The 14,841-nt window shown below is 38.8% G+C and overlaps 1 protein-coding gene across 2 annotated transcripts in view; it reads right to left on the reverse strand.

Moving 5' to 3' along the window:
• The window catches only part of LOC100892870 (DNA damage-regulated autophagy modulator protein 1), an 81,467-nt gene that overhangs the window by 62,543 nt on the left and 4,083 nt on the right, over positions 1-14,841 (reverse strand). For both annotated transcript variants that reach the window (XM_011672191.2, XM_003725305.3), the window contains exon 2: positions 8,326-8,807. In XM_011672191.2, the coding sequence (XP_011670493.1) occupies positions 8,326-8,492 (167 nt within the window). In that variant the 5' untranslated portion in view covers positions 8,493-8,807. The remainder of the gene's footprint in view (positions 1-8,325; positions 8,808-14,841) is intronic.

Below are 14,841 nucleotides of genomic sequence, written 5' to 3' on the forward strand. Positions count from 1 at the left end.
CCCCTTCCTTCTGATTTCAAACTTTCATTTGATTCTAAGAACTTTAGAAATTACCGCCATTCGAATAAAAACAAGGAAACAGCAGGCATCTGCATTTAGGTAATTAGCACACAGTGGAAGGATAGTGGAAGGATTGTGGAAGGATTGGGGAAGGAAATTGCCTTAAATCATGCATACAAAAGAAAATGAAAGTTCGCAATGCTCAGTCAAAACATAAACGAAAGGTCAATGGTAACCACAATCACATGCTAGTGATAACATTTTTGTTTTGAGTGTCTTTTTCATCAAACGCCTCCATATGTATTTGTCAACACTGTACCACTGGCTGCCTGCAAGAAGGTCATCACTCCCAATAGGCATGTTTTCATCAGCTCGAGAGTGCCAAATAACCTGCTATTTCTGATTTGGGAAGTAATCCTGAAGTTACAAATCGCGTCTCCGATCATCAGCTCGAGACTTGCCCTAAAAAATTGAAACTCGAGCTCGAGAAATTAGCTCGAGATATTTTGCTCGGTGCTCGCGTATAGTGCGAGTCTTCGGGCTGGTGAGGTTGCACCGGACAAATAGCGGGATATTTTGCAAACTAGCCAAAGATATCTTGGGATGATTATCTCGACCAAATATCCCGCTTACTTCGGGCTGATGAAGACGCAAATTAAGTGGATAATTTGCAATCGGGATAGTTCAAATAGCAGGATATTTGGCAATCTCAAGCTGATGAGAACAGGCCTCATGACAGCGGACAGCTCTTACACCCTTCTTGGGGGGGGGGGGAAAGCCAACGATATGCCTCAGGGTGCTACAAGAATTTTTTTCACCACTTGCCCTGTCGGGCAAGTGGGTTTTCAATTTACTTGCCCAAACAATATTTCCACTTGCCCAAAACTTTAAAGCGAAAAAGGACTCGAGGTTAAAGCATTTATTATCTCGTAATGATAAGTTAGTGTTTTAGATAGCAAATTAATGCACATACATGTACAGTGTAACTGTACTGAATAATAACCTAATATGTCAAAGAAAATGGTCAACAAAGGATGGTTGAAGGTTTAAAAAACGCATTTTATTGATTCTCCATAAATAATCAGATTCACATGAATCTCGGCAAGGTAGAATGGTTCAAGCAGGTTTAAGTTTTTAATATTCAGTCATGTAAAAAAGCATAATGACCCTGTTGTAAAAAATATGATACAAACATGTCATTAATGGTAGCCACATGTACCATGGTGCAACATCACATGTGTGTCTGTGCAAGCCGCTGTCATTTGGAAACGTAGGCTAATTTTCAGCTGTTAATAATTTGGGTCAACTCTTCCATCAAGAAACGTCATGTAAATAATGGGTAATCAACTATTTTAAATAAAGTACGGACATTTTTATTTCATCATTCACTGCTATAAATATCATGCCAAAATTTGTAAATTCTTACTAAATAATAATATTGAAGATATTTTACGATAAATCTCGGATAAGTATGCGAAAACTAGACTAAACAACGTCGCTAAAACCATGAAAACAAAACAACAACGGCTTATATTCTGGGGGTCTCGATACTATTATCAAAATGACTCGCTCGGTCGGATCTTGAGACCGCAGTAATAAATTGAAAACGAGACAAAAACATTCATCTGATTTATATGAGCAGCGAGTTTTAAATAATATGTTCACAATCATTAACAGTCATTATGAATAAATATCAAACATTTGACTTTTTGTACTTACTAGAAAATCCCTGTTGTTTATTCCATTCCGATTCGCACGTGTTCATTTCCCTAGAATAATGACGTCATATTTGGCGTGATTCAACCAATTGGCAATCAGAGAATAGCAAAGGCCTGTCGGTGCGGCCTGCAGAGCTAGAGAGAGAGAGCGCGAATAAGCTCGCAGCTGGTACGATCGCGCTAGCTGTCTCTAGCTAGCTCACGGCCGGCCGTGCGTGGAGGCGGAGCGGCATTCATGGCTTGAAGTGTCACTGTTGCATGCGCGCTGAGCTAGCTGAGCTGGCTAGCTGTCTGTGAAGTTTTTTCGAAATCGGAACGATCGCTTTTTTGCTTCTGGATTTTGACGACGGGTAAGAAGTTGACGGGTGAATGGTAGAGTTCTTGGACACTAGGAAATTACTGTAAAAGTATCACTTGCCCGAATCGGGCAAGTGATAATTTGATTTACTTGCCCGACGGCTCAATTTGGTTGCCCCGGGACGTCGGGCAAGCGGGTTTGTCGCGCCCTGTGTCAATGCAAGGGGTCGAAAGTCTCATGATGGCTCTTTATGGCTGGGATATGATTTATAATACACTGGTCTCCCTGTATAGACCCCCTGCATTGATAGCATCGAATAATGATAATAATACTAAAAAGAAGAAGAACAATGAAAATTGATTCTTATATAGTGCTCATGTCCGGCACATTGCCACTCTTGGCGCTCTTTTTTTATTACCATGGCTTCAGCACAGCTACCATTAAAGCATCAAGCATGTTAAGGAATAAATTTCTGCTGGTACCCATTTTAAAACACCTTGGTGGAGTGTGGCAAATGTAAATGTAGATTAATGTCTTGCCAAAGGACATTATGCCCCAGTGGGACTCTAATCACAAACTCTGTGATCCTCAGCAGGACTGTTTTCATCAGCACGAGATCGCCAAATATTCCGCTATTTGAACTATCTGATCACAACTTATCCAGTTAATTTGCGCCTTCATCAGCCCGAAGTTGCGATTAGCGGTATATTTGGTAGAGATAATCTTATCTTTGGCTAGTTTGCAAAATATACCACTATTAATTTGTCCAGTGCGTCTTCACCAGCCCAAAGACTTGCACTATCCGCGAATGCTGAGCAAAATATCTTGAGCTAATTTTTCGAGCTCGAGTATCAAGTTTCAAGGTCAAATCTCGAGCTGATGAAGATGTAACTTCAGGATTATTTCCCAAATCAGAAATAGCGGGCTATTTGGCAGGCAATCTCGAGATGATGAAGACAGGCCTAGTCCAACCTAGTATCCACTAAACCACGACACCTCTACAGAGAAAAAGTGTGAATCCCCATGCACACTTCCAGAATAAACTGCCTACTTATCGACTCAAATGTCATCACAGCCAATTCTCTTTGATATGTTCGGTATTCAGGAATGAATTGTAATTGAAAATTGTCAGGGATCGAAAGCAATTCATGGAATTTGAGCCTTTGCAGGTACTGACACATGAACTTGGCCCTGTGGTGAAAATGCATAGCTACATGTATAAGTACATTCACACTGGCCAATTGTAGCTTTAAACTTTAAGTTTGCAAAACCTCGACATTTTTAACACCTACCACTTTTAATAATACAACGACAAGAATTCACAGGAACTAATAATAAACAAAGTTTTCAACTCACATAGACCATAAGTAATCACAGTTTTCAACTCGCATAGACCATGAGTAATCAAAGTTTTCAACTCACATACATGTACATGTAGATCACTAGTAGTCAAAGTTTTCAACTACAAGCCGGGAAGCTATCATTTTCACTGCAAGCTAGCATGATCTAAAAGTTCATTGTGGCCTACCAGCACATACATGTACATGTACTGTACCTGTACCTTCAAAGTGAGTCCCATCCTCCCCTTCCCCCCCCCCCCCCTCCTACTGCTCATATTTATAACGCTAAACTGAAGACTGCTAATGGTTTAAAACTCCAGTACTTTCGTAACCATGATCAATTAATCCAGACATTTGGTCCCAGTTTCTGAGTGGTGAGTTTGACAGTGCTTGAGTTGGGAAACATTTTTACCGACGGCATCATGCCAGCAGCCGCCGCTTACCCAGACACGGGTAAGCGTCGGCCTAGACAGATTTTTTATTTTTTATTTTGCTGCCGAATATTCGAATGCGAGAAATCGTACCCGAGTAGTTGTCAACCGTGCGGGTACTCGAGCATTCGACTACACGTCTCAGCCCTACAGGATACATGTAACTTTAAACTTGCAACCAAGACCTAAACTTTAAATTGAAGGATTGTTGTGTGAACCTTCACATATAACCTCTATCACTATGAAAAAAGTGTGAAATGTCAAAAATGAAACATAATGCAATGTGCCAAAATAAAAAAATATATGGAGCATGAAATAGGCAATGCCATTTTCAAAGTATTAGGATTCAAAATTCCTCTTTCATTTGACGATTACCATACCAGGTGTGTTTTACATTGCAAAAAGCTTGAAAATACTGCTGTAAAAGGACCCTCAGTAAAAAAAATAATGAATTAAAGGTGCCTTTTTTCTACTGGTTGTCATCAAACAGCATGATCCCATATGACCGCTAACAATGACAATCTAATCAGTTTCTTGAAACATGGCCTCTACAGTTGTACCACAATTCCTCAGATATTTTTATTAATCTGAGAGAATGAAATGTGAAGGCTCTTAGCATAATTTCAGAGATAAGCATAACTTCAGAGATAAGCATAATTTCAGAGATAAGCACCACTGAACAATACCAATTCCACATAAAGTTCAGGAGACCGATTGTATGGTTTATTGTTCAGTATTTCAATCTAAATGTACAGCCACAGCTGAAACCAAGCATTGCCCTTATTGGTCGAATGGGAACAGACAAAATACTGGACATGAGAGGCATCAACTATAAGTCTTTTTGACATGGGGCACAGATGGTATTACTTAAGTTTATTCAGTTATTCATCAACTTTCTACTTGCATCAGAATTCATTGAGGTTCAGAAGAAAGCTGCTGAAAGGATAAAAGGAGCAATTCTGACCCCAATTCTCTCAACCTATTCCCTCCGTAACAAAACGAGTCGTCTGCTGAGATTAAGAAAAGGCAGTACCGGCAACTGTATCATTTTACAAAGAGTTAACAGCCTTCTGGCTCTTTTGGAAAGAAACGATATTTGAGATAGCTAGAGTATAATTGGAAAAGAAAGTTTGATGTTTCAAAAGCAGGACCGACAGAAAAGCAAGTCTCAGTAAATCTGTCACCTTTGACCTTTGACCTCTGAATGGTCAAGTTTGAGAGTCATTGCCCCCTGATGAAGGGTTCTTCACCTACTTTGGAGGGTAATCTTTGGATACTGGAGCCAGGTGAAAAATAAGAGATATGTTGGAGGGGTGAGATATGTTGGAGGGGAGGAAGAGAGTGAGATGGATTGAGATGGGGGGAAAGAAGAATGAGAAGGAGACCTAGGAGAGGGGGAGGAGGAGGAGGAGGAGGAGGAGGAGGAGGAGGAGGAGGAGGAAAAGGAGGAGGAAAAGGAGGAGGAGGAGGAGGAAAAGGAGGAGGAGAAGGAGGAGAAGGAGGAAAAGGAGGAGGAGGAGGAGGAGGAGGAGGAGGAGGAGGAGGAGGAGGAGAAGGAGGGAGGAGGAGGAGAAGGAGGAGGAGGATGTACACAGTTGCGTATGTAGAAAGAGAGATGGTGAGAAGGGATAAAGAAGAGAGGGAGGGAGGGATCGAAAGAGAGAGAGAGAAGAGAAATAGTGGGAAGAAGATAGAGAGAGAGAGAGAGAGAGAGACAGAGAGAGGTGGTGGGGGTATCTGTATAAAGCCTTCAAATAGGTCAAAACAGGAGTGAGAAACATACAGACAGAAATAAAGTGAGCTTGACAATGTAAATGAGTTGTACAGTGTCAGTGAAACAGACATAGAGAAATACAGAAAGACAGACATCTACAGGTACATGTATACAGACAGAGCGAGCGAGAGGGAAAGAGAGAGAGAGAGAGAGAGAGAGAGGATGGAGTATAGATGGGGAAAGAAAGAAATGAAAATGACTTCTACATATTATCTTAAATGTTCACTGACACCAAACTGTTGGGAACAATGAACAATACTACAGTGTACTTTACAATATATTCAAATGCAAACAATCAAAAGTACATGATGACCTTTCAAATGTGACAGATAATATTGATAATACACAACTACAGGATGTAATTTTCAACCTCCATTCAAGGATAGGATGTCAACGCTTTATAAAAATATGTTACTATTCTAGATATTTGAAAACCACATACAGGTATGTATTTTTTTCTTGTTTGCTAATTTTTTTCCTGATCATTGGCACTAATGGACAGATATCACTCCAGCCCCCCCCCACGAATCCTTCAAAAATGTGTGATTGTTCAAGATATATACTTGACATACATGTACATGTACGTGTAAAGCTTGCTTCCGTGATCTTAAAGACCGTCTGCACTACACATGTAGTTTGGCATGGAGGGATAAGCTCTCCCTGCGAGGCCACTGGCAAGTGGTTATCTCATCAAATCAGCTCTCACTTAACATAAGAAAAAGGGGACCATGGGGGATCAACGGGTACCGCTTAGGCATTGTTGGCTGTATAGAGGGCGCAAGTAGCTATAAGTAGTGCAGTGGGCCTTTAAGTTCCCTGACTGATTGCACAATGTGTGATTGTTCCAGATATTTGAACTTGACATGATTCTTTTTTCTTTGATTCTAAAACTTGGAAGTCTTTGCTTTCTTCCCCGAAAAACGACCAAACTTTGAAGGAGACAGGAGAAGCAGTTTGAGAAAGGAGGTTATCTTGGGTGACCATCGGGTAATACTACTCCCCTATCATTGATCTTCATCTTCCTATATGACCTACTTGTGGAGAGACAGTAGGTATGTCTTCATCAGCTCAAGATTGCCAAATAGCCTGCTATTTCTGATTTGGGAAATAAGCCCGAAGTTACAATTTGCGTCTTCATCAGCTCGAGACTCAACCTCGAAACTCGAACTCGTGAGATTTTGCTCAGCGTTCGCGCATAGTGCGAGTCTTCGGGCAGGTGAAGACGCACCGGACAAATAGCGGCATATTTTGCAAACTAGCCCAAGATATCTTGGGATGATTATCTCGACCCAATATCCCGCTAATTGCAACTATGAGCGGATGAAGATGCAAATTAGCTGGATATTTTGCGATCTGGATAGTTAAAATAGTGGGTTATTTGGCAATGTGGAGCTGATGACGACAGGCCTTGTGAGAGGGAGAGGTGGAGATGAATGGGGGAGGGGAGGGAGGGGGAGGGGAGGGAGGGGAGGGAGGTGGTGAAAAAGTGAGAGAAAAATTAAGGATAAAGAAAAGAAAGAGAGAGGAAGAGAGGGGTGAGGAAAGGAAACAAGAAGGGAGAAGATTGTGAAGAAAAGAAAGAGAAGAAGAGAGAGATAGGGGGAGAGGGGAGGGGTGAACAAAGATAAAGAAATGAGAGAGGGATAGAAAGAGAGAGAGAGATATAGGGAGAGAGAGAGAGAGAGAGAGAGAGCAAAAAGAGTGAAAGAGAGAGAAACAGAGACAGTCGAACTGCAAGGAAAAGATAGTGATGGAATAATATAGAGACAATTTAAAACAAATCAAAGGCTATGTAGAGAGGAGATTTTGGGCATATTAAACGAACGGTTAAATTTAAGAGAGAGAGAGAGAGAGAGAGAGAGAGGACAAACAAAAGATACTTAAGATAGAGAGACTTATTTGATAGCGTTTAGAGCAAAATAATCACTGCACGATTATGAGGTTTTTTTTAATTTATAAATTACAAATGTCAGATCAAGATGATACATATATCTTTCTCTCTCTGATTCTGATTCTTTCATTTTTTTTTCATTTTTTTTTTTTGGGGGGGGGGCTGTAGTTAGATACCTAATGACTAGAAATATGAGAATAGGGAAAGTATCAGTTAGGTAGACAAGGATAAAGTGATGAAAAACTGAGGACAAATCACCAAATAATGAGGGCAGTCTTGTCTGGCTTAGGGCTGATGACAACTGAATTCATCATCAGCCAACTTGACACAGAAATAAGAAATCTGATTCTTTACTATACTACCCTGAAATTTGGGTCTGTCATTGGCCTAAATCTTTGGAGGTTAGACAAGATACATTTCAATTTTAAATGGGACAATTTTTGAGGGATTTTAGAAGATTTAACATTGAAAGGGTTTAAGGATTTGTGACACTAATGGTTTCATTGGCCTACATGTAAATGTTTAGAGGCCATACAAAATACTTTTCTATGGAACAATGTTGGAGCAACTTTGGACCCTTCTTAGGGTAACGGTTATAGTGAACCTGAAACATTGTTGAAAGTTGATGAAAAAACTGTGTAATTTTTGTATGAAATGTTACTGTACTAATCCTCTTTACATGCATATAATCCTGGAACAATTATAAAACCACATAGATAGTTATGGTTTTCTTTGAAGGTGTCACTATGCGACAATCATTCGTAACAGGATGTTGTATCAACCCACCTCAAAAAACAGATATGCAGTATGTTTTACAAAAACAGCCTATTGTATGAAAAATTGAATAACAAAAATAATGAATTAAAAACTTACGTTACGACGCAAGTCAAAATCGCCAGAAGTCCAGTACTGATCGGTAACCATGACAGACCGCCCAAGAGCGGCCTCGTCTTTTTCTCCTCCTCCATTGCGGGCATTTTCCTCTTCTTCCGGCACCAGCCTAGTCCCTTCTTTGCACAGTTGCAGAACACGCACTGCATAGGTTTGAATGGGTGTAGTACTTCCAAAAAATGGTCACCACTCTGGAATTCACTGACCAGAGTTCTGGATGGTTACCAGTCTCTATCCTTTTCCTTTAAATCTCTACAGCTTGGACTGATGGTATGTATTCCCTGAGAAAGGCTTACCGGTCTATCCTTAAACTGATTTGGTGTACCAGTCTGATCCCTTCTCCTCTAAAATGTGACTAAAATCTCTCCAAATCACAGGCAAATCTTGAACCCATCCATTCCATCAATCCCAAGTCCTTTGCCTCATGATTCAGAAGAAGAAAAGCGCAACCAGGGACCAGGAACCTGTTAAGAAAAACAGACAAATAAACAATGATTAATAACATTATCAGACTATTTGACTCAATTTTAACTGGATTACCATTTGCCCCTCCCCCCCACCTCCCCCCCCCCCCCCCCCCCCCAAAAAATAAAAATATCTTTCTGAAGTAACCAGGACAGGACAAAAAGCCTTTTATATTTACTGATCCGGCCAATTTATTTTAGTAGTTGCGTACTCTATCTTTTTTTAAAATCAGATTGTTTATATAATCTTTTAACAATGACTCAAGCTTTAGAAATATGTTAGAGCTAACAGGAGAATTCAAGAGTTGCAACTTGCAGTATTACCATCTGTTTGGAGCCAGAAGGGCATTAACTCTGTGTAAAATGATACAAGCCAAGGCCTTTCTGGCTCTCTATACGGACATTATGTTTCCGAAATATATTACTGAAAAGTAGAGCTCATGGAATTGCATCTTGTTAAAATAAAAAATGAAAATGATTCCTAATCCATATTTACACTTTAAAATTGGAACTTGGTATGCTCGACATGGAAGCTCTATAGACCGGACAGTCATCAAAATGACATATATATTCATGAAGGCTAATAGCAGGCAAATACAGATTACAACCTTCTCTTACAAACACTCTAGCATACACTTGTACAAATATGAAATCACACCAAGCAAATATCACATACAGGAATCTCGACTTGTAAAATGGGCCCAAAGGATGATGCAAAACAGAAAAGTCACGATAAAGGCGTCCTGCCAAATGACTCACGCCTTTTCCGCCGCCCGTTTCAACAGAACCTTTTCACCTCTTTTGTCTCTCATTTTATTTCTTGCTGCTAAAGGAGCATTAGGAGACTGTTTGAGATAGTCAGTTTCCTGAGAGTCGACAGAGTAAATGAAACGCAGGTTGGAAAAGAGCACAAAAACATCTCCAAACGAGCGAGCTTGCCAAATAAAATGTGAAGCAAATGTTACATTCATGACGATCAGCTTGAGCCCAAAGCACAGTATTGAGTGATCATGTTTCTGCATCTCTGTGAGGAAGGGTTGGGTTTTATGTTATCCTTCATTTTCTTCACACTTCTTAACTGTTTACCCACAGAATGCCAGGTTTATTCTAGCTACCGGTATCTGAAACAGGTGATAGGTATACTTAAAAGTTTAAAGTGACTTGGTATTAAACATTGTATCAGATTCTGAAACAAAATCCTGGATTTAGCTCATGCTGCAATCATAATAATAAACCTTCAGGTCAGTCAGGAATCCCATGACTTTTACAAGCCGATCGCCTGTCTGATTATCAAGTTTTCTATGATTGGAATTAGAAATTTCAGAATTTGTTTTCCTAACTATTTTTATAACACTGCAGTCTATTGGGAAAAATGAGTATGGTAAAACCGGTCACTCAAAGATTTTTACCTTTTTGAGGCACTTCATGATCATTTTGAAGCGCAACTTTTTTAGGGCTTCAATATTACAACAACCATATCACAAACACTGATAACACGTACAGTAGGGCCATGCATCTCAGATTTAACATTGTAAAACGATGCCATTAATACAAATGTTTCTATTAAAGTGCTTATACTATTACCCCGGTCATTAGATTCAATACTTGCCTGCACACACTGTGTGCACAATCTCCCCTCCCTGGGGAGCATTCCAGCCAGGCATTACTTGACACTCAAAAACTGTTTGATCAACAATGACGGTCGCATCCCACCGGATAAACACTAGACCTGAAAATACTGAATTTTCTTTACAACAAAATAGTATAACATATATAATACGGTAGGCCTATTAAATACACTGTAACTATGGTACTAGTAGATCTATTCAATATTACTACGGTTGAAAAGCAGAGAGTTGATCCATAAACATGTACCGTATAGACCCCCTCAGACAAACGCCAGACTTATTCTATTGTTTGTCTGTTTGTTTCCCTTTAATTGTTAATTTGGGAGTCAAGGTTGTAGGCTACTAGCTGTTTTTGTTGACCCCTCATTCTCATTCTCATAATTTTGTTTTGGTTTATTAAACTGCTTTGTATTGATAACTATTGGTGATGCTCTGTTGTTTCTATGTATATTGCTGTTATTGAGAGTGAAAATAAAGACTGAAAGACTGAATTTGAAAATATTTTTTTTCTTTTCAACAAAAGTATGACATATACATGTAAATGGGACTAATATTGTCATTGTTTGCTATGTTTACGTGCATGCACAACAGCATATGACTTATTACAGTATAATCTGTATTTGTCGTTTAGACTCTCCAAATGGATAAACCTGTTATGATAATAACCTTGAGCCGTGACAAACAAATACTGAATACAAATGAAAAAACACATGTACACACGTAGATCGATAATCGCAAATATGGTTGTCAAGGGGAACGCACGCCACTTATTAAAACTTAATAAAAGATTCACTCGTCCAAATCAAAGAGGCATCAATAGGAAATGGAAATACATGTAGAATAGCACAGCATGCATGCATGAATGCCATAATTAACAGAGTCACTTTTCAAGTGCGGAGAAGTACAATGGCTGTTATAATTCCATCGCACAAATCAGATCGTTCGTCTGTTCAGGCATAAAATTAAATTTATATGGGCGAATGAATTCTGAACTGGAGATATATGTATATGTCATAAAAAGAATTCTGCTATTTTGTATTGTATGATTGGTTTTATGGAAAGATGTATGAATGCAAGAATCGAAATTTATAGAATTTGGGTAAACTTGAACAAAGCAGGGCAATATTTTTACAAGAATATTTTGTATAAGCTTTGAAGCCCTTATAAGAATCTCAAAATTAAAGATGAAGTTGAATTCTGGTCATGCGATTGCATTGTGAAAGAAAAGGTGTGGGATCGACCAAAAATGGTTGATCATGTAGCATGTAAGTATTGGTGTGTCCTGCAAGACTCTGGAGTCATCAAAATCATAATAAATTTGACCAAGTCTTGGTAAAGTAACAAGCACTGTACACAGAAAGATGTATATGGGACTACAAAAATGGTGCCGAGGCTACTAACCTTGATTTCCTTATCTTTCTATGAGCATTACTCAGCCAGTATACATTTATATCAAAATTATTTGGCAAATGACATTTATTTGTACTCTTGAAGATTCAGTGTAAGTTTCGTTTGATTCTGTGATAATTAATTTTCTTTTTTTTACCATAACTCAAGTATATGCAGGGGGCTAGCACACAAGTCTTAAAGCATCTCCCTAACAACTATAATGTACAAGGACAGTGCATGGGTCAGTGGCATTTATGACAAGCCTATTATTATCTAGGTGAAATTTACATGACATAACAAGATATTATTGATTACAAATGCCCTTGAATGTATTGTGTCATTGATTACACCATCACAAACAATAAACAATGAATTATTGATTTGTTTGTGGTCGTCTGTGGAGTATGGAGTTCATATACGCTGCCATGGGTGTCGTTCGATGGGCAGTGACTTTTATGTACAAGGGAGTGTTTCACAAAGACCAAGATCGACTTTAAGTTGGACTTACATGTAACTATGGCAGGCTGTTCATGCCACTGATATTGCTCTCACTATTGGTCTCTCTCAAATATGATCCTTAAAAATTATTTTCACTTTCAATAATGAACTATAAAAAAATGTAAATTCTGTAGATTTGTGAACTTCCCTTGATAAACCAATGCTAGGAATGGTTAGAGGAACTAGTGGCATGAAAGGCCTGCCATAGTTACATGTAAGTCCAACTTAAAGTCGATCTTAGTCTTTGTGAAAAAGACCCAGGATTGCTATGCTCTCTACACAAGAGAAAAATCTTGACTCCAAAGTTAGAGAAATATCTATAAATGTACATGTTGCTCTGGCAAATAAACATTATTCTCAAATAACAACCCCCCCCCCCCCAAAAAAAAAAAGTAACAATAATAACTTGGTTTTGGTTGGTATATTCTGGGCACAATCGTATCTGAAAAATATCCTATTTTATCTTTAAAATAAAATTAGCATTCTGAGACCATTTTTTATCTAAGTTTTTACATTTCACTTCATCCAAATCTTTTACTTCTCAAGTGTCATATGCCATTGCCTAACATATTATATTACCTACCGGTACATGATATATAATTTCACAATTCATGGATTTTTTTAACCGCAAGGATGCACTTCAGAAATGATAGTTTCTTTGTTTGCATTTCTAAACCAAAATACATAAATACCAGTACATATTGTCAATGGCCTCTACATGTCATGATGTACTTATGCTTAAACTATACGTCAGCGATTGTATAGTAGTAACATGTACATAAAAGTGCAGGTGCAATGGTGGGGGGGGGGGGTGCATTTCCCCCGTCAGCATTTTTATCGACCTGCCTTTTGGCGACAGTTATGGAGACAAAAAGAAAGCAGAGGCCACGTCGACAAATTTATATATCAACATAATATTGTGTTTGTGTGTGTGTGTGTGGTTATGAATTTCACAGCTGGCAAATGTCATATTATTTTGTAAACTACAGATCTACATGTACAGTGTACATGTAGATGTATGTGGTGCTCCCACTGTGTTTGCTAACATACATGTAGCTACAATTGTATATTCCTCTATTCTTAGCCATGATCTAGTGGATAGTCGCTCGACTGCGGATCACATGGTTCAAGGTTTGTGTCCCACTGGGGCACTTATGTCCTTTGGCAAGACATTAATCTATATTTGTCACTCTCCACCCAGGTGTAGTGAATGGGTTCCCGGTAGGAAGAAATTCCTTCTTTACAGCCCAGTAATGGTCATGTTTCAGTGAATCGCCCGCCCCTCCCCCTTTTTTTTACAACGTTTAAAAAATGTGATGTTAGAATCATTAAAGGGATTAATCCCGACAAGTAACTTTGCTTTTGTTTTTCCCCATCAGCATACTGGTTTACCATTATTTTCCCCTTTTGTACCCACCTTTCTTTTGTGTACATTTGTTTCTTTCAGTATTCCTTTGTATTTCATACATACATGTAAAATGTACATTATTTTGTATTTTGCATGTTTTTAACTGGAATGTGGAAGATTAATACAGCAATAAACGAAACGAAATGAAATGAAATGAAATAAATAAGGGGTGCGGACCCCTTTGTTGGTGTGGACCAAATTCTACAATTGCATTTAATCAAATGGTGCATATCTTGTAATAATAATAGGAAAAAACTTTTCCTACAAATCTTTTTGTTGTTGAGTGACTCTCTTTTCAAAGGAAACATTTCAAAAATGCAGTATATGAGCTTTTTGAGCAAAAGATAATTCCAGAATCTCCTTTTGAAGGCCTTTGGAGCAGAACGAAATCAAACAATTTGTGCGGAAAAAAAGTGCTTAGCATCCAATGGATTAGATCAGCTGGTAACAAAAGAGTCAGGATGTTTTGAAATTGAGTCAAAGGATGGGATATCTCTGAAGCTCTCCTCTCTCTATTACGAGCAATAGGCCTGTTTTCATCAGCTCAAGATTGCCAAATAGCCCGCTATTTCTGATTTGGGAAATAATCCCGAAGTTACAAATCGCGTCTTCATCAGCTCGAGACTTGACCTTGAAACTTGAAAGTTGAGGTCGAGAAATTAGCTTGAGATATTTTGCTCAGCGTTCGCACATAGTGAGAGTCTTCGGGCTGGTGAAGACGCACCATGCAGACAAATAGCGCGATATTTTGCAAACTAGCCCAAGATATCTTGGGATGGTTATCTCGACCAAATATCCCGCTAATTGCAACTTCGGGCCGATGAAGACGCGAATTAACTGGATAATTTGCGATCGGGATAGTTCAAATAGCGGGATATTTGGCAATATCGAGCTGATGAGGACATACCTAGAGATGTCTGGGTACTAGTAAAGGTGAGAAATAGTACTGAGCTATCTTGTAACTATCGCATACCATAGTAAAAATATTTTCTGACATGGATAATTGGTCTCTGTAAAACTACACAGAACCCCATACTACAAAACAAAATATTTTGGTGATTGGTACATGCACTTAAATTAGTACTAGTTTGGCTAGGAGGGATTAGACCAC

This window comes from Strongylocentrotus purpuratus, unplaced genomic scaffold (genome assembly GCF_000002235.5).
Source record: "Strongylocentrotus purpuratus isolate Spur 01 unplaced genomic scaffold, Spur_5.0 spur5_scaffold_18, whole genome shotgun sequence".
Lineage (NCBI taxonomy): Eukaryota > Metazoa > Echinodermata > Echinoidea > Camarodonta > Strongylocentrotidae > Strongylocentrotus > Strongylocentrotus purpuratus.